This window comes from Leiobunum rupestre, chromosome 9 (genome assembly GCF_980474605.1).
Source record: "Leiobunum rupestre chromosome 9, qqLeiRupe1.1.hap1, whole genome shotgun sequence".
In the NCBI taxonomy this organism is placed as follows: Eukaryota; Metazoa; Arthropoda; class Arachnida; order Opiliones; family Sclerosomatidae; genus Leiobunum; species Leiobunum rupestre.
In genome coordinates, this window is record NC_143392.1 from 43,975,737 (window position 1) to 44,002,930 (window position 27,194).

At 41.1% G+C, this 27,194-nt stretch overlaps 3 protein-coding genes across 3 annotated transcripts in view; 1 reads left to right on the forward strand and 2 right to left on the reverse strand.

Annotated features, from left to right (window-relative positions):
* The window catches only part of LOC149928504 (calpain-11-like), a 74,621-nt gene extending 52,137 nt beyond the window's left edge, over nucleotides 1-22,484 (reverse strand). The window contains exon 1 of the mRNA XM_090159594.1: nucleotides 22,470-22,484. The gene's annotated coding sequence lies outside the window, so the exon portion shown is untranslated. The remainder of the gene's footprint in view (nucleotides 1-22,469) is intronic.
* LOC149928505 (cadherin-87A-like) lies at nucleotides 131-23,219 on the forward strand. Its single transcript, XM_090157887.1, has 42 exons — nucleotides 131-224; nucleotides 292-366; nucleotides 436-569; nucleotides 628-885; nucleotides 944-1,078; nucleotides 1,141-1,254; nucleotides 1,322-1,400; nucleotides 1,467-1,660; nucleotides 1,842-1,961; nucleotides 2,020-2,175; nucleotides 2,236-2,287; nucleotides 2,617-2,729; nucleotides 2,806-3,147; nucleotides 4,020-4,168; nucleotides 4,229-4,301; nucleotides 4,361-4,433; nucleotides 4,501-4,679; nucleotides 4,740-4,799; nucleotides 4,869-4,935; nucleotides 5,004-5,152; nucleotides 5,210-5,342; nucleotides 5,421-5,794; nucleotides 5,855-6,004; nucleotides 6,068-6,190; nucleotides 6,269-6,455; nucleotides 6,576-6,796; nucleotides 6,861-7,058; nucleotides 7,199-7,274; nucleotides 7,334-7,492; nucleotides 8,286-8,425; nucleotides 9,442-9,577; nucleotides 9,638-9,924; nucleotides 9,995-10,083; nucleotides 11,039-11,125; nucleotides 11,721-11,853; nucleotides 12,316-12,440; nucleotides 13,378-13,406; nucleotides 14,380-14,419; nucleotides 14,492-14,515; nucleotides 16,393-16,417; nucleotides 16,481-16,732; nucleotides 22,798-23,219. Exons 1-42 carry the CDS (start codon nucleotides 131-133, stop codon nucleotides 22,912-22,914), a joined length of 5,721 nt encoding a protein of 1,906 aa, XP_090014013.1. The 3' UTR covers nucleotides 22,915-23,219.
* Nucleotides 23,154-27,194, reverse strand: LOC149928506 (toll-like receptor 2 type-2). Its single transcript, XM_090159591.1, has 2 exons — nucleotides 27,173-27,194; nucleotides 23,154-26,052 (listed from the first exon to the last, which is right to left on the reverse strand). The coding sequence occupies exon 2, from the start codon at nucleotides 26,010-26,012 to the stop codon at nucleotides 23,487-23,489; it is 2,526 nt and encodes an 841-aa protein (XP_090015717.1). The 5' UTR covers nucleotides 26,013-26,052; nucleotides 27,173-27,194; the 3' UTR covers nucleotides 23,154-23,486.

A 27,194-nucleotide genomic window follows, 5' to 3' on the forward strand; every position in this document is an offset into this window, starting at 1 on the left:
ATCACCAACTATAACCACCAAGTAAGTAAAGTTTTCCATTTGGAATTTATAAATGAATATAAACGGACCCGTTTATGCGGGTTGTTCGAGTCTATGGATAAACTCGTTTCCACCAAGGGTAAAGGGATAAATGACGTTTACACCTTTTCAGAGATTCCGCCATAATTTAGCCCAGAAAATGGCCAAATATTTATTGCTATGCATAGCCTACCTACACTTCAAAGGTATACTAGTACTCTCTTTTATCAAATAACGCTTTAAGTGAATGTTGAAAACGTCTTTATTGTATAGGTATTTTGGCCAACTCTCCGCCAATTTTAATTAACTCTATCGACCTAGCGGTCGTTTCCGAAAATACGCCAGTTGGTAAGCGTTCGTGTTCCTAACCAATTAATTAGAGCGCCATTGTAACGAAACCGTTTCAACTATTCTCAGGGTCTTCCGTCTTTCAATTACTGGGCCGCGACCCTGAGGGTGCACCTGTCAAGTATGGTTTGGAGGGGACTGAGAAACTGGCCGTTGATAAACACACGGGTATCGTGACCGTTGCGCGGGACATCGACCGGGAGGTAAGGAAACAGTTGGTTTTGGTTGGCGCCAATTATAAAGGAGACATTTGGCGTCCAGGTGAACGAGTCCTTGTCGTTCGCGGTGACTTTGGAAGACGAGGTCGGTGGGGGAAACAACAACAACGTCATTCGGGTCCCCGTCACCGTCATCGTCTTGGATGAAAACGACAACGCGCCTCGTTTCCATCAAGTACCTTACGAAGTCGAAGTTAGCGAGGACACAGCCATTGAAACGACTATCTTCGACAAAATTAACGTGACGGATGTAGATGTCGTAGGGTCAATTTTGAACGTCAAATGCGTCTTCAACGCTGACGTATGTTACACATTCGAACCATAGACGAAGTCTGGATTTTAAAACATGATATTTACAGTTTCCGGATGCCTGCGACTTATTTAAAGTCACCCCGTTGAAGGTGTCCCCAACTAACACCTTAGCCGCTGTAGTTCTGGTTAAGCCATTAGATTACATGAAGAATTCAATTTATCAGTTGCATTTGCAAGCCGAGGTAAGTGTCTCCAAAATAAACCCTTAAAAAATATTAGTTAATCTAAGAGTCTGTCGTTTTAGGATGGGGAACATACAAGTTCCACTACTTTGTCTATCGTAATCGGTGACGTACAGAACCAGCCACCAACGTTCATAAGTTCCTTGGTAGCTGTGGTCAGCGAGGATAGTCCGATTGTAAGATAGTTAAAGTGGTTTTTTTAGCTGGAAAATAAGATTAACCAAGAGATGCTTTTTGATAAAGGGAAGCCGGGTAATGATCGTGAAAGCCGTCGATGGTGACAAGGCCAAACCTAGAAAACTGTACTACGAACTCTTAACAAGTAACGACTTCAAGTACATTTCTTGGTAAATAAACAGCGTATACATGACTTCTTAATTCAACGTAGATCCCGGTGAATACTTCACGATGGATTCGGAATCCGGTGAGATCCAAACGGGAAGACCTCTCAACAGAGAAGCCTTTTTGGACACGAATGGAATTGTAACTCTGCGCGTACGTGTCTCTGAAATTGTCCTGAACGGAGAACCAGATTATAGCGAGGAAACGTCCTCAACTTCATCCGTCACCGTAACCATCAAGGTAAGAGCTAAAAACCTCACTAAGGGCTGTTCTCCACAAGGGTAGAAAAACCATGAAGGATAGCATTGACGCAAAATAAAGTTGAATTAGGCCTAACAGAGTAAACGCTCACCGTTGTGGGGTTGTTCTGAGAAAGCTATAAAGTTATCTCCGTAGTAAATAATTGTACATCTTCATTTAGGACGTCAATGATGAAGCTCCGACTTTCAATCTTACCAGTTATTCGGTGAAAGTAAACGAAAACCTTCCCAACGGCACTCCACTTCCGGGATTGGATATGTTCGTCCAGGATTTAGATATTGTATTTATCCAAATTTTTAAAAATAAATTCAACGTTATGAATAATTTAAAAATTTTAGGGCACCAACTCCGTGTTTAATTTGGAAGTGAAGGACCCCTCAGGGATATTCAGTATAGAACCTTCCTTAGCTACGGGCTCAACCTCAGTTAGCGTCCGGATAGCGCACGGACCATTGGACTACGAGAACCCCAATCAAAGGAAGTTCATTCTTTTGGTATGTAGTGGAACCGTTTGCTTGAATATGGTTTATCTTCTAACGTTTTCAATGTTCTAGATCGTAGCTAGAGAAACATTTTCGACTCAAAAGCTTTCTAGCACTGCCACAGGTAAAGACAATAAACGCTCGATTTCAATAGGCCGTTGACGCAAAAAATTGCATTAGGCCTAAAGACCCCTTTTCACGTTCGCTAGTAGATGGTAAAAATGCTTATTTCAAACAGATTATTTTCAGATTCCGCTGAATTTGAACTAGTGTTAGGTATTATTTTCACGTATAGCGAGTCGCGGAAGCATATTTTGAGGTTTAATACCAACCACTAGCTAGCTTGAAAAAGGGGCTTAACGGATAGTTTTACCGTCAACGCTCGTAGCATTTAAGCCGTTGTGAAAACCAATGTTCCCATAAAATGAATTAATCCCGAGTTAAAATCCACAGTATCAATAACGACAGTTGACGTCAACGACAACCCACCAGAATTTGAGCAAGAAAATTACCGGGCTACCATATCAGAAACAGCTCCACCTGGTACGGTAGTTTCCGCCATAACGGTACGATTAACTCTGATTTCAAACTAGGACAAAAAAGAATTCATTAACATTATGATATACAAACAATTCAATGTAGGCTCAAGATCGAGACTCGGGTGTTCACGGAGTAAATGGAATCGTGTACTCGTTATTTGGAAATGGCGCTGATCGGTTCACAGTTAGCAAGTCCACCGGCGTCATATCGGTGGCGCCGTGCGAGACGCCAGGGTCGGGAAATTGTTTGGACTACGAAGCTCACCCCGTTTACCTACTGTCGTACCAAGCTGTCGACGAAAACGGAACTGGACACACCACCGTGGTTCCGATCACCATCGGCCTCAAGGACGCGGACGACAACCCTCCCTACTTCCAACAAACACTCTATCAAGCCGTCATAAACGAGGGCTCCACTCAATTCGAACCTCCGCTTTATGTTAAGGTATGCCATCAACATTTTATCAAAAGTGTATTTTTAAGTTCGGTAAAGGTGTCAGTTCAAAGAAAATATAGAAAAGGAATAGCAACGCCAGTTTTGTAGAGGGTTAAAAATGTAGCTCGGGGTTTTGCGGTTAGGATGTCGCCATTAGCGCTTCCGGTTAATATATATTTCAATATATGTGGCTTAAGTCATAACATTTACGGAAGTTAATAGGTCTAAAGTACTAACTATAGTTGTTATTCCTCTTCTATATTTTCGATAATTAGTTACTCGAATTACTGCTAACTACATGTGGAGTAACGTAGAGATGGCGTCGTACCCAAAATGATATGCACCTTTGTCGATAAAAATACGAGACAACGAGCACTAATTAGATCTAAAGTCCATAAAAAATATCTGGTCATTCTAGAAATGGTTTTCAGTTAAAAAATTCCTCGATGAAACATATTTATAGTCTTAAGGGGGAAGAATACAGTAAAAGCCTCTTTTTCGTTCACGCTGAACGTTTCTGTTTTAGCCATTATACAATTGAATTATATTTTCCGTATTAGGCTGAACCTTCCTCTAGTGGTTAAAAAAATTTTGATGGTTATAATATTAATAGTTAACGAGATATAAGGTCCTAACTTGTTTAGCTCCGGGAGTCCGAATTAAAACGTAATAACTTAATTACTTTTAAATTTAAAATTGTCAAAATTATTTTAATCACTAAACAAGAGGCTGTTCTACACATAATTATTAATTTTATAAGTTAAAATACAATATTAAAAGAGTTCATCTTGAAATAGCACGAAAGTAGACAATGGCCACAGTAGTCTTCCCCCTTAAGGTTAATATTTGCTGTTATCATTCAAACTTTTAATCAATATTAGGCCAAAGACTTGGACGTCACTTCGGTCCCTCAGTACAGTATCATCGCGGGAAACAACCTTAACTTCTTCACCATAAATTCTTTAACGGGAGAAATCAGTTTAGCCAACGCAAACGATAACATTGACGTCTCCAGTCTTCCTACTGATACGTTAGTACAATTAAAACCTCAAAAACACACTATATTGGTCTAAACGACAATCTCTTGTAGAATCGTGTTAACAGTACAGGCCAGAGACAGTGGACAGGGTCTAGCGACCACCACGGTCAAGATAACCGTTAGGGTAAGTGACTTCCGTAGTTTAATCCGTAAACGGAATTTATTGAACCAAAGTCGTTGTAGGATTCCAACAACAACAGTCCAACGTTTCTGAAAGAGTCTTATCTAGCTACCATCCCGGAATCGGCCCCACCCGGTATAATTTGCATAAACATTTTCTTTAAGCCTTGGATCTAAAAATAGGTCGTTTATTCATTCTCAAGGAACATTTGTCGAGCAAGTGTCCGCGACAGACGCGGACACCGGGGTAAACGCGCAATTAACATACCGCATCAATAAAGGAGGATTCGACGATTTTTACCTCAACTCCAGCAGTGGAGAGATTACGGTCGCACCCGCTGCCAAACTCGACTTTGATAAAAGACAAGAATATGTTATTGAGGTAAATCTGTCATATCCACACGCGTAATTGACAAAAATCCAAAATGTCGTACATTCGCAGGTAGTTGCGGTAGATGCGGGAGTACCTAGCCATACAGGAACTACAACCGTAACAGTGCAGGTAAATTCTGCTATTATATATTTCCTGACAAAAAAGCAAAGCTCTTACGCGTTAATTTACGTACCGTAGCTAATCAATAATAACGATAAAGCACCGTATTTCACTCCAACAACTCAACGGACCGAAGTTTCCGAAGGTCAGGATAGAGTTTCCTTAAGAATGAGGAACTAGATAAGGTTTTTTCATGAAATTGTTAACCAACAGGTGCCGTTGTCGGTTACACGTTCTACAAGTTAGTGGCGAAGGATCCGGACGTAGCTTCGCCCGATTTACTACGCTATTACGTCATCGAGCCAATAACGGCGCTGGATAAAGATGGCAGAGCTGTTCCGGACAGCGAACAATCTTTTAGGGTAGGCTTTGACCACAATTAAATTGACTCTCAGTTTGACGTGAAATTGGATTCTTAGCGTTTCTTCGACGTGGTGCCGGCTACTGGAGAAGTTCGGGTTTCGAGCGAAGTAAGCCGCGACACGGCGGCGGTTGTACGCTTAACCGTAACCGTAACCGACACTAGCGCCACGCCGCGTCAAACGGGAACTGGTAAGTTGGCTTTCTCGGCTCGTATCGCGTCCCAGTTTGATGGATTAGGATTAGTAAAAAATATTTTCCCCTTTCCAGGAACGATTGTGGTGACTATCGTGGACCGTAACGACCACGCGCCGAAATTCACTTCTCCCTGGAGCCGGGAAAACCCCAACATCGATCTGAACGTCATGGAAGAGCAGTCAATCGGCACCATCGTGAGCAGCGTGGTAGCCACCGACGAGGATAGCAATATCGCGGGCTACGAAATCATGCCGGAGAACGCCTACTTCGCCATCGATAAAAATACGGGTGTCATCACCGTCCAAGGGAGAATCGACTACGAATCCGTACAAACCATCAGAATGAACATCGTCGCTTACGACACGGGCATTCCCAGACTATCCGCGGTGGCGCTGATGACTTGCAACGTCATCAATACGAACGACAATGATCCAATCTTCTCAGAGGTATTTGAAACTTTTTCACGGCGAATGAAGACGAAATTAAACGCCGATTGTTTCGGTCAGGAATCGTACAAGGCGACAGTGAGGGAGAATTCCTTGGAAGGAACAATCGTAACGACCATCAGCGCGTCAGACGCGGACGCTGGTGATTTTGGCAGGCTTCAATTCAGGGTCATCGGCGAAAGAGGCTCCGATTTCATCATTTACCAAGATGTTAGTACCATTGAATGTACTTAAATATAATTAGGTAAACTAATCGCGGGATTGCGTTTGCAGGGTTCCATTAGAGTGGCTCCGGCCATAGTACTTGACAGAGAAGCGAGTCCTAGAATAACCATTCAAGTAGTCGCGACCGATCAAGGCTCTGACGTCTCTACTCGTAGATCACGTTCCGTACCAGTACGTTTATCCGTTAACCCATATAGAAGTATTTATTTTTTTTTAGGCAAAGTAGATTAATTATCCGAGCCTGAACAGGTTTACATCGACTTGATTGACGAGAACGACAATCCTCCGATCTTCAGTCAACGCGAGTACATGGCGTCGATCGTGGCTAACGTGTCTCTGAACCCGCCTTCGACGGTGCAGCGGGTGGTGGCCGAAGACGCGGACGAAGGCTTAAACGCCGAAATCAAGTACAGCATCGTCTCGGGAAACAAAGAAGGTAAACGCTCTTGACCCCGAAAATGTAGCTTCATCGATTCCTTTTTATTGGTTTCATTCGACGAGGATATTGATAAACTCGCTACTTCTTTTTTGTCGGTGACGGGTGGACTTTGTATAGATACTTTCCGCATCGATTCGGAGAGCGGAACTATTTTCCCAATCAAAGCCATCGGCGAACATCTGAAGGACTTCACGCTGAGAGTGAGAGCGGAAGACCGCGCGGGGGACGGACACAACTTCGACGAGGCCAATGTCAAAATCAAAGTATTGGAGATTAATCAGGAAAAACCTCGATTTATCTTCCCCGCTTCCGTCAACGCCACCATCGAGATACCGGAAGTAAGACGTCTCAATTTAATATAGCAATTACGTATTAATAAATATTGCGACCCTCTTTGGACAGAATCAACACATCCACAATTACTTGATCATGACGGCGCAAGCCATCGACAACGACAGGGGAGAGAACGGACGCGTCTCTTACTACATGAAAGTGGCGGATAAAAACGTCAACGAGACCGAAGAATTTCAGTTAAATACCGAGACTGGGGAATTGAGGACGAAAGTGGTCCTTGACCGAGAAAAGACGCCATTTTATAAGGTAAGTACGCGTATCGATCTCGCGGCCGAGTTATCGGAGGTTATTGGAATTATCGATTACCAATGTCCCCCGTCCTTAAACTCTCCATCGGGAATTCGTGGACGATTGGATATATTGTAATAAGTCTCTTTAACGAGCAGCTGATCTTGGTGGCCCGGGACAACGGGAAACCCATTTTCTACGAGACCCTGAGTTCCTTAACCATTGCCTTAAAAGGTAACTACCTCAACTATCGTTATTCGTCAAAATCGGTGGTTAATATTAAAATTATTCAGACGTGGACGACAATATTCCGCAATTCAAAAGAAGCCAGCTATCCGACCCGTACGTCTTCACCGTGCGAGAAAACTTGCCTCCCAACCAGTTAATTGGACGCGTCAATGCCATCGACGCTGACCAGGGAGACAATTCCGTCGTCTATTACTACATCACGGGTATGAAATTCAAAAGCTCGACTCAAAGCGTATTAATTATTAAGTTATCTGTGAGGACCCGATATAAAAGGGAATATATCACGTCATAAAGAAACCTATTTACTTAAAGGGGCACGGCCAAGCTTTTCCAAATATGGCCTTATTTCCGTATCAAAAGATTAAAAAGGTCGTAACGCAAAATAACGCCAGGTGTTTGGGTTTGAATTTTCGCCGCCATCTTACGCGCTGCCGCCAGCGCCCCTAACCCCGTATGAGCGATTTGCGAACTATCCTAACTTTTAAAATCGCGCAATTTAGGCTTAGGTCTCTCGTAACTGGAACGCGCCGCGCGTGCTAAACAATTTCTTTTGCGTCTTCGGCAGCGCGCGCTTTTACGTTGTTTTTCTGTCTCACCGACTTCTTACCAGGTGTCGCGGCGGACGCGCGCTTTTCAATTTCCCGAAATTTCTTTATTTTATTAAAAATTAACCACTCAATATTTTTTGATGCGGTTTTGGCCATAAATTTTAGATTTTAATGGGCTATAGGGCTATCTAACTGGTTAAAGTTTGACCGTTCCCCTTTAATTGGTTTTTCACGCGATCATAGGTTCCAATAAATATACATGTAATGAATTTTAGCCTCGCGTATCTCAGACCATAGGATATAATTTTAAAATATGGATTACATTACGTTCAAAATTTCATAAAAATTTGTTTACTTTTAATAAGCACGATGACAAACATTTTTCCATTTGAGTCGATGATATGAAAGGTTCACTCGCTTCATTCGCGTCATATCTTTATCAATACAGAAAGCGTGGCCGAGGGAGCATTTCAGATCGACAAAAAGTACGGCGATGTGTACACGAACACCAGTTTCGACAGGGAAGCCAGAAAAGAATACGAATTTGTCGTGAAAGCCACGAGTAACCCAGACTATATGGAGTACCAAGTAAGTACTTCACGTAATACCAGAAGTAAATGAACCGAAGTTATCAGACAGCTATACTCCCCATGTTGGAGGCGTTTTCCTTATGAAGTTACATTTTTACCTCGAATTTGAAATTTTGCGCGCTCCTAGGCCGAAAAAAAACCCTTTTTGTTTTTATGAAACCATTTTTTATACGTACCCACAATTCCCAAGTGCAATTTATCGCGTCAAAAGACGGGGATGGAAAATAGCTTTTATTTGACTCGATTTTCTCATCATTTTCATAAGGAAAACGCCCTCCGATTCTGAGCGCTATTTCAATAACTTCGGTTCATTTACTTCTGGTAATACCATACGTTTATAATCTAACTGTTACGAGAGAAGTATAAATCCAAACATAAACAAATATATAAATGTACCTCCACAGGCTCAAAGTAAATAAGATCTAAATCAGCTTGGTTAATATCCAAGGCACTACCTTAAACGCACTCTCGCAAGCTCAAAATTGGTGTTAGCGTCGAGTTCGGGACTTCTTATTTTCATTCAATTTTTTCTATTAGATAGTAGCGGCAATGAGAGTAGCGGAGGTTTCTTCTAATTACGCTGCACAGCCAAAGGTAGCGGAGAGAGGATTTTCAGCCCCCTGGAGTGACTGATTTCTAACTCTTTGGGGCATATAGTTCATTCCTTCCCACATATACTTTTACTCTAAGGTTCGAATTTCGCAATAAAGATTGAAGTGAGATTGGAATAGCTCGTAGCACGCGTCGCGATAGACTCCATCGCCATCTCTTTTTCATAAAAGAACTAAAAGCTACCTATGTGAGAAAATTCAGCTGGCGAGAGTGCGTTTAAACTCAAGTCAGCTAGCAACTTTAAACGCTTTTAATTTAGGTGGCCCGCGAAGTATTCGATTAATTATCCAACCCCCATATTTTCCCTAGCCTACGCAGGCACATGTTTCAAGTTCGATGGATATTTCTCTCTAAGCGATAAATTATATACTGATGGAGAAAATGAATAAAATTTGTCCATAGCCGTTCAGTTCGCGAAACAGCTATTCCATGGTGCGAACATACAAGTCGGAAGACCTGACGATGGCTTTGGTGAAAATCCGCATATCGGACACGAACGATAATGAACCTACTTTCAAAGAAGGAGAATTCCACGTGGGTAAGTTTGATCTACAATCTTTAAAAGTTTGGATGGGTGTACGGATACCGTTACTGTTAGGCTTGAGATATACCGGCCAACCGGGTGACACGGTGGAACACGTCATTGCCGAAGACGCCGACGAGGGAGACAACGGGACTTTAACCTACGCGATAGAGTACGTTAATCTGTTCCGAGTGGGCATTCCGGGTAGCGTCCGTCCAGTGCCGTCGCCTTTCCACATCACCCAAACTGGGCTCATCACCACCACCGAATTCATGTCCCAATACGATCAGACGCGTTTCCACATCGCAGTCACGGCCACCGAAGTCGGAGCCCCTCACAGATCTGTCAAAGCCATCATCAAAGTAAGTTAATTCCTACCCACCCAAAATATACTGACCTATCAGTAAACATTTGTATTGACCGCGCGTCTAGGTTTGGATCTACCATCCGGATCAATTAGTTAAGGTAGTAATTACCCATCCGCCAGAAGAAGTCCACAAGAAAAAGAAGGAATTGCAAAAGTAAGTACTTAATGGAACGTATTTAGGTTACAAGAACGAACCATTGAGTTGGGAATATTAATCTAGAGGTCCAATCAAAACGTCGGATTTCAGTATTTCGCGAAACTAGATTTTAACAAATAAGAATACTGCCGTCTGCTCGCAAATGACGAGAAAACTTTATCATTCTACCCGTGGCGCCGTCTATCTCTCAATGGTTCGTTCAAATAAGACGCGTATTCCGGCAAAAAGATTATTTTTCAAAACATAATGGATGGCGCCACGGGTCATATGATAACGTTTTCTCGTCATATTAGAGGAGACAGCACATTCGAAATTTTCAAAAACTTGTTTCGCGGGGAGCAGATTTGATTGGATCTCTAGATTAATATTCCCAACTCAATAGAACGAACTGAAAATCGCAAATCAAATTGAAGCTTCATCTGTCGGATAATTATTTTAAAGAAACTTTGGCCCAATAATTAACAATCTAAGAAATATTTTTCTATTTGTTTAATTAAATTCATTAAATTCAGCTTTTATTTATGTTTCACGAAAGCAATTCGGGGTTAAATCGAACTATACGTTTTCCGGAAAGATAAAAAAAAAACATTCCAACGACCGGTACTAAATGACCTTATATAATTAGGATAGAGTAGTTCAGGTAGCAGAAAAAGCGACATAAGACCCAAAGGTGTGCGAGATCCAGTGGCGTAGATAAGGGGGGGTTCCGGGTCCATACCCCACTTGGACCTACCTTTGACTGTACTAAATTTCCACCCCTTCTCGACCCCCTCTTAACATTCACTTTGTAGTCTCAGTAAACATTTCTAAAGGAGTAAAACACTTTTAGGTATTATGTAACTTTTGGTAGTAGATCATGCTAGAGTATTTGGAAGTTAGACTCGTACGTTTTCAGTAAATTAAATACGTTCGTGGTTGGACAAAATCATCGATTAAAGCTCTTAAATTTTAGAATGTTGAAAGACGCCATGGGTGGAACTGTTATTATGGACACCGTGCGATATCACGTGGGTCATGGAAATAAGTTACAAAGGAAATGGTAAGTTGAAACTTACAAGGAGACTACCCTCGAGACTACCCGAGGTGGTTATCACCGATTTTGTTGAAACTCGAGGGTTAGGTAGAACTTATGGTAGTATGAAAATTGCCAAAGGGAAAAGTTGCAATTGGCTTTGGTTTTCCTATGGCAACCGAAAATGTTCTTGACCTCTCCATTTAAAAAGCATGGGATTCTCTCGGTTACCCAAATTTTGTTAAAATTTAATCAAAATTGATCAATTTTAGCCAAAATCATTTATCAATTTTACCCAAAATAGGTCAAATTCATCTTTAAGGTAAGTTTTGAAAATTTAATTTTTTAATTTTTTTAGCACCCTGTTATACCGAGAAGACCCCATGCTTTTTTAAATGGATTTTTTTTGTTTTGAGAGATCAAAAACATTTTCGGTTGCCATGGGAAAACTAAAGCCCATTGCAACTTTTCCCTTTGGCAATTTTCGTACTACCATAAGGTCTACCTAACCTCCGAGTTTCAACAAAATCTGTGATAACCACCGCGGGTAGTCTCCTAGTACAATCTCGGTACTATAACAAGATAATGAAAAGTGGTAAACTCCGGTTTGTTCTTCTATAAGGACCGACTTGTACGTATACGTGGCCGGAAGTGACGAACGAATGTTGCCGCTAAACAGAGTCCTGGATAACGTGGACGTCAACGCCGAATTGCTCAAAATGAAAGACGATATGTTACAGATACACAATATTGTGGTAACTGAATCATATTGAAAATGGAGCTTAAAGGGGAAGAATACCGTAAAAGCCTCTTTTTCGTTCAAGCTGAACGTTTCTGTTTTAATAATTACACAATTGAATTATATTTTTCTTATTAAGCTGAACCTTTCTCTAGTGCTTAAAATAATTTTGATAATTCTAATATTAATAGTTAACGAGATATAAGGTTCTAACTAAAGGGTAGTTTGGGCGCTTGCCCAACTTGTTTAGCTCCGGGGGTCCGAATTAAAACGTAATAACTTAATTACTTTAAAATTTAAAATTGTCAAAAGTATTTTAATCACTAAACAAGAGGCTGTGCTACACATAAATATTAATTTTATAAGTTAAAATACAAAATTAAAAGAGTTCAGCTTGATATAGCGCGAAAGTAGACAATGGCCACTGTAGTCTTCCCCCTTAACCAATGTCCGTTTAACAATTTTTTACCCTTGGTAGCCCGCTTACGCGACGATGGTGCAGAACAAATTTGACCCTTCACTGGCTGTTTTAATCACGTTACTTGTGGTACTCGGAGTGGGTATTCTCACGATGGTTGTCTGCTGTTTCTGCCTCAAATCCTGGTAAATACGAAGAAGCAATTAAGGTTTACTGAAAATGTGAGAACAAGTAACTCTAGCTCAATCAATCAGTGGACAGTGGGAAAATCATGTAAATTTTTTGTAAGAATCCACCATGGGGCCATTTAAAGAAAAATCTATTGTACTACCTTCCCTCGGAGTGTTATTTCCCAATTACACTAAAGTATTGCCGTAATTTGGAGATAAAGTAGTACCGCGCAATAGTTGATTTTATAAAATGTCTTTACGCTTGTCCAACTTGTTGAAATGTTGCCCTGGGATAGTTCAGCCAATGCCTAAGAATGAGTTCATAAACTCTTTAGTGGGAGAGAAAACGGATCCACAGCTGAAGCGGGGAGGCAACATTTCAACAAGATGGCCAAGGTTATTTTATAAAAAGAACTATTGGTGGATCTTAAAATTCATTTAGAACGTGAAAATACGCCGCCATGTTAGGGAATAAAAGCGGGTAAATAAGTCTGCTATACCTCACAATGTAAAGGTACTGTCACTCGCAAAAACGTAATTTTAAATGAGCAGACAGCTTTCATATATTCAATTTAAAACTCGATCGGTAGGCGGCGATACTTGTGACCAAAATGTAAACTACGCACGAAGCCTATACACACATACCTTTATTTCATTAGATCAATTAACCCGCTTCATGCTCAACTTTGACAATCTCAATCAATTTCTGATTGTTAGCTCTATAACTTATCTAACTTAATGAATTATATAGACAATGCGGTCTAATTATAATAAAATTATAATGCAAAATTTGGCAGATAGATGGTGCTAGCCTCTCTGTGCACTACCATATAACTACGCCCATTTCCTAAAAACCCGCAAATATAGCAGCTTTAGGTTCGTTCCCATATTTTCGGTGAACCTGAATAACGTTTTAAGAAATGATGAGTTACAAATGAAACTTTTATTTTAGGTATTTCGTCAAACTACAAAAAATATACGGTACGTTATGTCATAAGCGTATAGTTATATTACATAGTGTGTCAGTTAGTCGAGATAATCACTGATGTGCTGAGTGACGTAGAATTGACGTCACACGTCAAAGCATAAGCAATTTTAGAGCAAATTCCTAAGACTGGAAGCTGCTATCCAGGATAGCTCACCTCTTTTCTACGTAACCCTCGACTACTTGCACCACATTTTTAAAAATAGGTGTTTCTATAAAGTATAGGAGGTCACGTGTTAATGTTTTTTCTACGTCACTAGTTTTGTTATTGAAGAGAAAGAGCGCGCGCTCGAGTCGATAAAGATTTTGGAATTTGAAGTCCACGCGCGTGCCAATTAAGCACTAAAAAGCTTAAGCTCGTGACGTGCTGAAAAACATTTTATACTTGTTTTTTATGTTTTATTTTATGTAAAAACCTATTTAACAATTTTGGGTAGAACTTTAAGGAATTTTAAGATGGACGAATACGAACTGGCAAGACAAGGTTACGTTGAGGATAAGACAATTTTAGTACATGGAAAGGTACAGCATATCTGTCCTTATTCCTGAATAATATTTAATTTGTATTGGCGGACCGCTATGACACCAGGCAAAGAGCGGGCTTAGTAATAGAGTGCTAGCAGTTGATGCGTTTTTAAAAGTTAGTGACGTCGCAGCCGTAGCTTCCGTAATGGTTGTCATGAAAACTCGCGTTTTTTCTCAATAGACGTTTAACATTGGTGACGTCGCAGGGTTTCAAGCTGCTGGCACTCTATTAGGCCTAAGCCTTATGTCCACCAAAAAAAGGGGGGTCATTAAAAATAGGCTCTGAGTAAACCATAAACACGTGGATGATAGGGAACTGACACACTTCTGTAAAATATAATTATAAACTTATGATTCTACCTTTTAGTTTTTTATCGAGTTATTCGGTTTTGTTTTTGGCTTCACCGCGCATAATAAAAATGGAATTTTATGTTGTTTAAACAGCCGGTGGTCCCAAGCCTGAAGTCAAACCAAAGAATACAATGTAAATACGAGTTATTTATATCCTACTAGAACTATTTTCAAAAATTTATTGACTTGATTTTTTTTAACGTAGCGAAAATCCGTTATGGACTGAACAGTAAGTACATTAACTATTTTCAAAATAATGGTCAAAAAGACACCGACTTGCATCTTCCGATTCGCAAACGTCCGCCATCTTCGGTGTCGAGAAACAGTGTTGCCAGACTAAAGTTTATTAGCATTAACACAGCCAACTTTGATCACGCGCTACAGCGGCCAACACATTCGTCGAAATTCCGCGAGCAAGGATTTTCCCCCTATACAGTGGCGTAGCTGATGGTCCGCAGGGCCCGTGGTGCGGGGGGGGGGCCTCGAGCTTCAGGAGGGGCCTCGAGGTTCGGGGAGGGGCCCCGCTAACCATAAAAAAAATTAAAAAGGGGGTCTCATAGAGATTTTTGCGGGGGGGCCTCTGAGTTCTCAGCTACGCCACTGCCCCTATAAACTGTACTATAACATGTAGGAGTTCAGCACCACGCTCGGTTGTTATATTGACTTCAATGTAAAAACTATTCTAAAAATAATAATCCGCTAGGGGCGCTCATGTCATACACATCTTTTGCTTATAGGTTAACACAGAAACGTCAACGAATGAGATGGCCGCTGTAGCGCGAGAGATCCAAGTTGGCCGTGGCATTAATCACCGAGTTGGGAATATAGTACTTCTAGAGGCAAATTTTTATTTAATGGCTTGGGGCACTTTCTTGAAATCACGTAGGAACGGAAACAGTTATCATTATTCGGTCGGGTCATCTACCGCAAGCCAGCGGTGAGAATAATTTAAGCTATCGTGAACAGAGTATAAGCAAAGATAAGTGACACCACCGACCAGGGCTGGACATAAGGCACTAGTCACGGCATTTGACTACTAAAATAAATGCTCTGACTACTAAAATTAATCGTAATCTGGGTGCTCACTAGTCAATTGGACTAGTGAAAAATTTACTTAAATATTCATAAATAATAGAGAATATGGCGTATCATAAATTCATCATTCATTAATCCAATTTTATTTTAAAAAAAAATCACAACATTCTTGTAGAGCTTGTAGAAAATCAAGAGTCCAGAGTGTCCACTGCACCTCAGATTCAGAATCTCTATCTCAAATTAATGCGTCATTTGATGATATTATAAATATTTTAAACGTGAAAAAAATGTGATCGGCCAAAGTCATGTAACTCAAGTGATAAGAAAAATGTTGGCTGTCCCAAAAATCACCTATACCTACGTACCGGCTGACCTTCGTGTTTTTATACACCCCACTAGTCAGCGACTACTAAAATAAATTAAGATAGGAGGCTACTAAAAACCCTATCCTTATGTCCATCCCTGTCACCGACTAATGATAGATGTAATCATAGAGATAGAAAAGAAATAGAGGGAAGATTACCGCGTTAAGGCACCCCGGTTTTTGACCGGCAAAATTCATCCCCCCCCCCTCACGCATGTAAGAAAGCGGAGATGGGCAGAATTTGCAACGCCATCTATCCTTTTTTTGTTTACATCAAATGACAGCTGATTTTCCAAAAGGAATAATGTATTTCATTTCACCGCGCGTCGATGGCGCCACCTAATCTGACCATCTCATGGCTTCCTACATGGGCGAAAAGGGGTCGGCACTCGCGGTCAACTTCGCCAGATACAATAGTGCCTCTATTTCTTTTCTATCTCTATGGATGTAATCGTCGATAATGATTGCAAGAAAGTGTTCCTAATACCCAAGCCACAGCAGATAAAAATTGGCTCTAGAAGTACTATTCCAAACTCAATGGCCATAACAGAAAGCAGCGTTGCCAGATTCTGGTTATTTTGTTTTTAAATACATAAGAAAATGGCCGACTTTCATTTGGAGGTAGCAATGATATTTTGCGGTGTAGTATCGACTAAAACTGTTATCTGAGATTATTATTAAGTCTATTATTTTAATCCATCTCTCAGGAAAGTCAAACTTTACGAAGAACAGGTAATTAAAAGAATTTTTTTAATGGTACGCTATAGAAAATAGCCTAATGAATTCCTTGTCCAGGAGTTGAGCATGAGCGTGGCCCCAGATGGCGTGGACAACAAGTCAATGGTCAATATCCCGGATGACAACGCCAGCGCCGTATACGCCACGCTGAGGAGGAGTACAGCAAACAGTATTATGGGCGGCGAAAGTAATCTGGACGGTTTTCACACTAATAGCCGCAATGAGTACGCCACTTTGAAGGGAGTACCCAGTATGCTGGACCTGCACCAGTCATCTTCGTCTCACCCCAGACAGCAAACGCCGCTAGATGTGAGTCTAAAATACTAAGTATTTCCATAAAACCCTCATCGAAGTCAAAGAAAACTCTACCGCAATTGAACTTACAACCCGTTTTATATTATACTGCCAAAGCTGTGGTCACAGTTCTGACAGCAATGTTCAGTAGGAAATAAATCTTGGGTTAAAACACGGAAGGTATTATAATACAAGGATATATCACTCTATCGTTCCGCGTGCATTTGCTAAGTGTTTGTTACGGGTTCTGCCTTGTAGAAAGCTGCTTGTTACGGGAGTTTAGAAAATTCTCCACTAACTTCGCCAAAGCGGCGCTGCTGTCGCAAAATCCATTTGCAGGTCAGATTTTTTCCAAGTGATATATATCCAGGTAGGAACTACTATTATTTTATTATTTATCCAAGGTTAAAGTGAGTATGAACTAAATCGAAAAATCTTCTGATAACACGCGCTACGACTTGTTCTTAACGTAGCTAGCGCCAAATAATCCCTATCTTCTGTTCAAACCTGGTGGCAGAAATGTGTACACATTAAAGTTCTTACTCTCTTTGAATAAAGTCTCAACAGGGCCGTGTAGATGAGGGTCCCGGCGTAAAAGCGCTTTTTTAGGGCCCATTTTTAAAATTTAGTTAGAAGGGACCGCGAAGATATAATTGTCCCGGGGCCCGAAATGTCTTGCTCCTTGAGCCTCAGCACTATAAAAGCATTACAACAATTTTAAAAGCGACAGCTCGAACCACCGTAGAAACGACGATTTGATTTATTTTGGTCTTCGGCAGGCTTCAGTCATCACGCGGTATTAGCCTCTACCTATTTCACGAGAAAAACATGGGCGCCACCATATTTGTTATCGTACGATGGCTAGAGGCGCTGCAGTCAGCAGGGCTACCAGGCAAAAAAGTCCGGAGTCGGCTCTCCTTATCTTTCCTTCCTGGGCTGTGTTCAGTAACTCTCAACGAAGTAACTAAAAATTATTTTCGTTGAGACCGTTGCTAACGTGATGCTTTTTATGCTTGTTGTAAATTTACACCATGCTGCGACGTCACGTGACCGTTGAGCAACAGAAAAACCTGCTAAAAACGATGACTTCATTGCTCAACGGACGGGCAACGCTACGTCAAAAAACCCGTTCAGTAAAAAACCAGAGATCCTGGCAGTTATAGAGATGCGAAACTCCCTATACCCTAAGCAAACCAGTTTTTTTCAAATTTTTACCGATCGCAGCGACGCCTGTACGTGGGGAGTAACCGCAGAGATCCTAGGATTGTTACCGTTGTTTACAATTTTTGCGTCTCTCGGCTTGAAACGGGCGCTTCCTTCCGGCCGAAGGGCGGCGCTGATGCTTGCATTTTTTTGTCAGGTTTTCGGCGGAGTTTCGCATCTCTATAACTGCCACGATCTCTGAAAAAACCGCTGATCAAATTTTTATTTCTGATGGTTTTGGAAAATTATAGTGCAAAATGTAATTTTTGAAATTTTTGGACGAGTAATTTGGGGGTACCACTGCAGGGACATTTCGCTTCCATAACCTTTCAAAAATGAAACTATTAAAAGATATAATGTCTAGAACAGCTTTGCTATGTAAATATTTTCACTCACAAGGGATTTAAACGCCATAAAAAGGAAGAAAATTCTATTGTTTCTCACTATTCTGATTTACATTTCCTGTTATTATTTTAAAGGAATTTGCTTTTTCGGTTTTTCAAAAGCGTATTTTAACCTCCAATTTTAAAAACAAATATTAAAAATAATTCTCATAGTTTAAAATTTATTGATTTTTTGGTCATTTGCGTAATACTATTTTAAAATCTTAAATTATATTTACTAGAATGTAATTTTTTTGAAATACCTGATTTTAGAGCTTTATTCAAGTGCTATGAGGGGCTAATTAGTCCATATGAAAAACGACTCCTATAGACTATAGCTTAAAACTAGTACCCTTATTGGTCAAAACTGGTTTTCAAACCAACTTAAACGGGTCTTTAGTCCGCCATCTATTGGTGGAAATTCATACTAAATTACACAATATAAAAACAATAAAGCTACCAGTAACTGTAAGTTGTACAGTGGACTTTAAAGTATATTATATTACCATATAAAAATTAAGAATAAAATTGCTGAAATTGGTGCCTAGATTGGCTTTGAGGTAGTCAAACAAGTCGATGAAATATACCATAGTACCGTATTTTGACTGTGCTAGAGCTGCAATTTCAAAGACGAAATAGTAAGCCTAAAACGAGTCTAGTACTTTGGTCGTCGTCGTGTACCCTGCTTTATTCAAAATGAAACAAGACCATTAAAGTGCTGCCATAGAGTTCTGCTATAAGCAAACAACGGGAAAAGATAGAAAAGAATAACATTTAATCTAAACAACATATTCAAAATCTAATATTTTTGTAGTTTGGGGGTTGTTTAATTTTAACTCAAATTGGGAGCAACCTAACCAATAACGAAGCTCTGGTCGGCTGTCACGCTCACGCCACGGCGCCGTCAATGACCTGCTTAAACGCGCCCTTATTTCTGCCTGGGTTCCGGCCATTCTAGAACCCCCCCGGTCTGTCGCGGGACGACGGGAAACGACCCGACGGCTTGACCTTGGTCCCCTGGTCTGGTGGGAAATCCCTGGTTTACGTTCAGCAGCGCTCATCGGACTCACTGATTACTAATCGCTGACATCGGTTTCCTACTGTACGCTTTGTCGCGTTTCCTGGTTTTGACGTCACGGCGGTCATCGGTTACTCACCGAAGCATCGGCTTCAAGGGCCGGTGACTCCGATGACTGACGTAAAAATTCTATAAAAGCTACGCAGTTTTAAAAAACACCGATGACTGAATAAAAGCGTTCAGCGCAGTGGCGTAACTAGGAACTCCGCCCCCCCCCCCCGCGAAAAACAACTCGGGGCCCTTTTAAACAGCACCGATTTTAATCATGAACGTTTGGGGGCCCCTAGTTCTCGGGGCGCTATTTACGCCACTGGTTCAGCAACTTACGACGTCATTATGACGAAAAAGCTCATCGGTGGAAAATATAAATCTATCGGGTTTTTTCCGTTGACTGGTACTAAACATACCCCAAGTCTGGGACTTTAGGTACACGGACCTCTAGCCCCGTGACCCCCGTCCTACTTGGCATCTTCCTCTTCAGCCCCCCTCTGGGCGGCAACCCAGGCCGAATTACGTAAGAACTCAAAATACGCGGGTTTGGAAAATTAGTTTCTCTTCCCTGCTGTCGCGGTCGAAACTCTGGGCTCTTTCGGGCGGGATGGTCTGGCCTTGATCCATTCGATAGGCCGTCGGGTCAAGGAGGTCACGGGTGAGCGTCGGTCGGTGACTTTCCTTTTGCGACGGATCGCCATCGCGGTGCAGAGAGGCAATGCGGCCTCAGTGTTAAACACTTTCCCTCCGGGCGCCTCACTCGACGATTGTTTGTACTCCCTGCCTTAAGTTCGTCTGTTTATATTTTATTTTGTACTATTGTTAATATTTGTTAATAAATCAATAACATTTACCAATAAGTAACAAGAGCATGGGATTTCAGTAGCGATTATAGCTTGAGCAACTTGGTTCCATGGAGAAAAACCTTGCACAACGCGTCGAGTACACAAACACTCTGATTGAAAATGTTTTGAAAAACGGACGGTTTTATATCCGAGGCTAAAGTCCAAATATTTGAATTAATATTTTTCTTACCCGTCCCTTTTGAACAAACTAAATGGAAATCAGTCTTACCATAAGTGGATAATAAAAATAAGTATGACACTTCCAATTCAACCAATGCACATTTTTTAATGATAGTCTGTCGTCGTAGACTGTTTCGCCAATGACCACGTAAACCATTACGTACCGACGGACTGGTAAATCGCCGCCGGCCGCCATTTCGTCTTCGACGGACCAGCCAAAGCCTATTGAAAATTGAAATGCTTTCAAAAGGGTAAAGAACGCTTACTTTTGGAAAATAATGATGAATCGGAAGGTAAAAATTACTATTATAAACACTGGCTCCATTTCATAAGATAATTTTGGCAAATTTCAAACTTAAACGCGTGTACGCTATCAAACTAACCAACTATTTTGCCAACGGAAAGGGTAAAAAGGAACGAGTTTCCTGTTCGGAAACTTCCTATTTCGCAATCACTCCATGACAGACTATCATTAACCGAATTCGTTCTGTGCCATACTTATATTATTTATCGACTTATGGTCTTATTAACCTTTATTAATGCACAAATTGACGTATTTTGTAACTAGAAGTGCAGTTATTTTAAGAATGTTCAGTTAATTTTCTTAAGAATTTCCAGTTAAATTTCTTAAAAATTTCCAGTTCATTTTCTTAAAAATTTCCAGTTTATTTTCTTAAAAATTTCCAGTTTATTTTCTTAAAAATTTCCAGTTCATTTTCTTAAAAATTTTACGCAATAAAATAATTATTGAGTAATTTAAGTTGCGAAATATTAGCAACTTTTCTTCGAGCGTGTGACCGAAAGAAAAAGCAAGATAATTTATGAACTCCATTCAAAAACTGTGCTCATCAACAGAGTTGCCGGCAAATCTGTTGACTCTTGAAAATAGGTCTTTTAAGGGATGAAGGTTAGCCTCCAAAATTTGTTTGGACGGATAAGCTTTCATGACAAGTGGTCGCTTGAAATTCGGGTCGAATTTTTCGAATGATTCTGCGGCCCTTTAAACCGCATTAAAAACGTTTCAGATTGGAACTATAAAACAGACACTATGAATAAAATGAATTTGAAACAATTAATTTTAGCAGTGGCTAAACCATACTTCAAAAATGGTGAAACTCGAAATGGTAAGCCTCCGTTTAACATGATATTAATGGGGTTCCGAAGGCGCCAAATAATCGATTTTTGAGCCCCGAACACCGCTCGCGAACTTCTAAATAAAGCGTTTTAAAAATTACAAGCCAAATCGTTTTAACAGTCACACTCGATCCATGGTCGTTGCCTCTGGAAATTTTAACTTATTTAAGGGAGCTTTTAAATTTCGGTACCGGCTTGTTCAATCGATTTAACTAATCGACTAAAATCGACTTTCCCAAAACTCGCCGAGTCTCGATCCCAGCTGCTTCAAACTTTCCTCACGTGGGGGGAAAGTTGGGGGGGGAGGAAATTCACAGTTGAATTGGTTGTCAAAAACAATTCGCCCGCGAATTTGTCTCGATTTTCAAATATTTTAAAAACATATTTATTTATTTAGGTAATATTATACTCGGATTCTCGGAAAACTTTTTCCAATAGATCTGCATAGAGATAACTCGTGTAATTTTTATCTAAATGCTTTTAAATCTAATTATTATAATTAGATTCTAACCAGTGGGAATCAGTGCAAATATTAGTGTATTTACGGCACTACAAAACGGTAATAATTAGCCCAAAATCAAAAAACAATAAACGCCAAAACGATCCAAAATTCCATAATAAATCCAAAACCATCCGAAATACCCGAGACCAAACTCCAAAATTCCAAAAACCAAATCACCAAAAATTCCAAAATTAAACGCCGAGATGTTAAAAAATACTCATCGACCACATAAAATTCCATAAAAAGCCAAAATCATCCAAAATTATATAAGAAAAACACCAAAAACACCCAAAATTCCATGAAGGAACCAGGAACTATCTAAAAATTCCAAAACCAAAATATCGACCTGATAGTTGCCAAACATATTCAATAGTTGTTTTTACAAAATAAAATGAATTAAAATTTAAAAATAAAAAAAATGTTGTTCTTACGTCACAAGATACAGCTTTATTAGTATATTCAATGGCGTAGCTGGGGGGGGGGGTTGCGGTCTGCCCATGGTACCACCCATTTGGGCGTGATATGGGGGTGACACCCGACCGTGAAAAAATAAAAACTTACACAAACTAGAGACTAGTAAGTAGCACACCATGATATCCGCCCCGGGTGTGACCCATGCTAGCTACGCCACTGAATATTCGTAGACTTGTGGAAGGTATTATGACTTAAGAGCCACATTAAAACAAGAAGGCCACGTTACTTTATAAAAAGAACTATTTAATCTCAGTTTTTGTATATTCATTTAAGAGTGTATTTATTTCCAGAACCCTGATTACCACGAATTGCGGTGCGCTCCCACTTCCTCAAACCAGCATCTTCATCCGGCCGAAAACGGAGCCTCTTATTACGACGAAAAAGAACTAGTAACGCATTTGTTATAAAACCAATCGACCAAGACGGATTATAAGACTGATTAGGCCCTCCCACGAAAACTTCGAGGGCTTGCTTAACCCGTCTAATAATCCGTAGATAAAAAACTGTACATAAAAATCTATTTAAAAATAAAGTAACTCGAGTTGGAAGTTTTGTTTTGAGAGTATGAAAAGAGAGATGACTGGTTTTTGGATTTGTATAATTTTTAATTAAAACAAATGTTTATTTAATACTGTGGTATGTTGTTTTAATGCTTTTTTTAAATTGTAAAAATATTATTTTTGCAAATTTATAAAACATTCTGCCTGTTTTTATGAGTATTTGGTTAATTTTTTCCACGTACAACAAAAATGCAAATACATAATTGAACAATAATATTTGAGACCTATTTTTAAATGTAAAATATTCCAATAAGAAAACCAACATATTTGGTTCGACAATAATAACGTAATATATTTAATTCATAAAAATGTAACGAAAGTGGTAGTACGATATGTTAAGGGCATTAAAAATTTAGTCTTTAACATGAAATTCCACGGTTCTTACCGTTTCTATCAAATCCAGTAAAACAAAACGTTGATCACATAAAAGAGGACAAAATAGACTTCCCGGGCTTTTTGTCGGGCGGTTTTTCGAGAGCTTTGTCCAGTTTCCTCCAAAACTGGTGAATCCGCGTGGGATCATTACTCCAAGTTAGGTACAAGCGCGATTGCAAAAGAAAACGGAGGTTGCTGTCCACTTTGGACAAGACCACTTCCCCCAGTTTGACCACGACCAGCCCGTCGCGATTCTCCTCGAGGAGGACGCTACGGGCTAAATTGGTCTCAAACCTACACCACGAGCTAAGAAGAAAATGCTTGGACACGATAAGGATGGTCTTGCGACTTTTCTTGATGCTATCAACGATGCAGTCGGTAATGGCTTTTCCAGCCACGAAATCGCGATCGTAGACGCAAAGTTTAACGTGGCTGGTCGAACTTTCGAGCGCCGGAAGGAAGACGCTGAAGACCCACTCGGCATCGTAATTACTGTAAGAGACGAACGCGTCGAACAAAAACGATTTTTCCGAAGACGACAATGTCAAGGAGGTACCCGCTTTGAGGACCATTTTGGTGATGATTTGTTTTCGGAAGGCGTAGAAGGAAACGATGGCTAACAGCAGGAGCAACAAGAGCAAGGACACGGTCAGTAGGAAGGCGGTGAAATGTTCTCTTTGTCCGTCCATTCTCTTAAAGCCCACGTTCTTGCACGCGGCGGTTAAGTTTCGAGCGGCCGTTTTTAAAGTGAACGTGGTGTAGTCCGTGGGTTCGTGGCAAGAGTAGCTTTCGAGGCGCCCAGTGCCGTAGGGATAGTCGTATCGGAAGACGGTGACGTTGGTCGCGTTCAACCAGTTTAGGAACTGTAGCTGTTGGCAATCGCAACGGAAGGGGTTACGCGTCAAATTCAAAAAGCGCAAGCGCTTAAAGTCTTCGATCATAGCCGGAGCCACGACTCGCAAGAAGTTTTTGGACAAATCCAACGACTCCAACGTCTCGTCATTAACGTCTTTTAAAATCGTGGCGTTCCACGTTTCGACGTTGTTGCCGTGCATGTAGAGGCGACGGATCGATTTTAAGTACGGAAGAATGGATCCCGGACGCGTGAAAGAATTTCGAGACAAGTCGAGAGTTTCGACGTTTTGAATTCCCAGCCACACGCGCGGGTCGACGTCAGCCGCTTGCGCCATCTGGAAGACAAAACGGCGCAGGTTCTTCAAACCGTCGAAAAGGTTAAAAGCCGGCGATTGAGGAGTCTGAAAGTGCACCAGCTGGTTTTCGCTGATGTCCAAAGATCGCAGAGATTTGAGGGGCCGGAAAACGCCCTCGTCCAAGGAAGTCACGCCGCATTTCCTAATTTCCAAAGTGTCGAGGCTCGTTAAGCCTTCGAACGTATCGGATCGTAGACGGAGCAGCATTTTGAAAGAGAGATTCAATACCCGAAGGGAGCGCATTTCCAAGAAAGACCTATTCAGTTCGAATCTGATGGGGACTTGCGGGTATCCGCTTAAATTAAGCTCTTCCAGAGAATGTAGACTTAATCCAACGGGGTAAACGGTCATAATATTCTGTTGCACGTACAAGCGCTTCAGATTAGGCAGTTTCTGGAAGGCGCTGCGTTCCACGGAATGCACGCGATTGCCCGTTAAGAATAACGTATTCAAACGGGGCATGTAAGGAAAGTTATCGTTAGCCACGATGGGGGTCGACGTTCTGGTCATCAGCAGGGTGGAGACATTCGTTTGACCCAAAGCTTCCAAAAGCGTGAAGGGCACGTGGGAGAAACTCATGGCGGATATGTCCACCACTTTCAGAGGGAAAGGGATTAAAGCTTCGAAAACGGCGGCCAGGTTGTCCTCCCTCATCTTATCATTTCCGCCCAAGTACAGCTCCTCCAGTTTATCGAAAGGTATTAAGGCCCGAGGGTGAATGAACTCCAAATCGCACATGAATATTTCCAAAACACTAATCGAGCTGTTCGCCATAGAATTAAAACTAGTTTCCTCCAATTTGACGAAGGAGTTACCGGCAATGTGCAACTGAGTCAGCGAAGGTAGCGTACTTGGAAGAGTGGCCCTCAAGATCAAACCCACCTGTTTCACTTCGTTCTTCATCAGAATCAGACGTTCCAATTTGCGAAGTCCGTTAAAAGACAAAGGATGCAACGACGAAATCATGTTGACCGCCAGGTTGAGATACTTCAACTCGGGTAAAGCCGCGAACGCGTTCGGCGCGATGGTGACTAAACTTCCTTGCATAATTTCCAATGTCTCTAGATTCTTCATGCCTCGAAACGAGTAGGCTGGGACGCGATCTACCGTGGAATATTTCATCGTGACCACCGTGATATTCTCGACTCGAACGCCGCGAATAATGACCTGGCACGATTGTTCCGAACACAAGCACTGGTCAGTGGCCTTGTCGCACAAAAACGTCCCTTCCTTGAAGACCGTCGGCGAATTGACGTCGACCCGCGCCGTACCCGTCAGCGACAGGACGGGGCGGTCGAATTCTTTATCTATAGCCCGCACGCAGACCAACGACACGAGTAGAATATTCAGCGGAATCATATCCGAACCTCCGCCGATAATGACTCTTCTCAAGACACTGCTAGAACAACAACTTGAAGGTTAATCCGCCAAACGAATTCGAAATACTTTCGCTGTATTTCCTCAAAATCAAACTTTCGGCCCGCGCCTTACAGGTGGAGGCAAAATGTGGAGCAAAACTAAGCTCCGGGACATACCGTGACGAATCCAAAATTGTCCAGCGGGGAACGTGTTTTGCTCTAACTCGATTGCCCTACGCGCTACCAAGTTAAGCTATTATTCTCAACGTTAGAGAGAACGTTTTTTCTCATCTACTACACACCGACTACGAGGCTGACCATTATCCGTTCAAACCCCGGGGTGGGGAATGACCGTGGCTATCAATAGAGGGGTCGCGAGGAGAAGGTCAAAAGACGTATGAGCCCGTTTTACAAGCTGAGTGGGGGGGGGGGGTGACAATCTGGGCCCGTAAGTCGGAATACGGACAGGTGGACCGGGGTGGCTGACGTAGAAATAGAAAAAAGGGTGGTAAACATTCGGATGAAGCATTTACGTTTCTTCGGGGCCTAGAAAAAATAGGAAAATAGGTTACCTTTCACGTCGGAAAAATTTAATTTGTGCTGTAATTTTCCACAAAATCTCTGAAAGATATTATGACGCATCGTGCCAATAGGATGTTTATAAGATACCTTTATCATTTTAATATTCGTAAAATATATATTATATATTTTACGAATATTAAAAAGATATATATAAAATTACCGGTTATCTTAATATTGAATTAATAAAATGGGATTTTAAGAATAATTTCCAGTCTAAACTTTTATAAAGGACGTAGTTTTGAAGTGCGAAGGGAATTCCCCCAAGCGCGTACATCCCCGGGCCTCCGCAAAGCGCGCCGCTCGTTAAGCCTACTGTCAATGAAAGACCTTCGAACGGGCCTCTTGACCGGATTCCAACTCGAGACCAACATAAAAGGCATCATGGACCCTATACCAACACGAAAATTAACCCGTAAATTATACCGACAGCGGAGGAAAATAGTCGACGACTTAACTATAAGCGTCGTCCTTCGAAAATTATTTTATCTACGTAATTACCGAATTCGAACTAAACGTATAACAGCTAGCGGCCCATGTTACATTACATAAACGCGAAAATCTACAAATATTACAACTTACGAAGTGTAAAGTTCATCTATAT

Bases quoted from the DNA above. Each gene is read 5' to 3' on its own strand.
- LOC149928505 (XM_090157887.1), top strand. From the start codon at position 131: ATGACGTTTACACCTTTTCAGAGATTCCGCCATAATTTAGCCCAGAAA. The intron at 6,191-6,268 runs GTACGTTTATCC...GAGCCTGAACAG, and splicing joins GTAGATCACGTTCCGTACCA to GTTTACATCGACTTGATTGA. The intron at 10,084-11,038 runs GTAAGTACTTAA...CTTAAATTTTAG, and splicing joins AAAAAGAAGGAATTGCAAAA to AATGTTGAAAGACGCCATGG.
- LOC149928506 (XM_090159591.1), bottom strand. From the start codon at position 26,012: ATGATTCCGCTGAATATTCTACTCGTGTCGTTGGTCTGCGTGCGGGCT.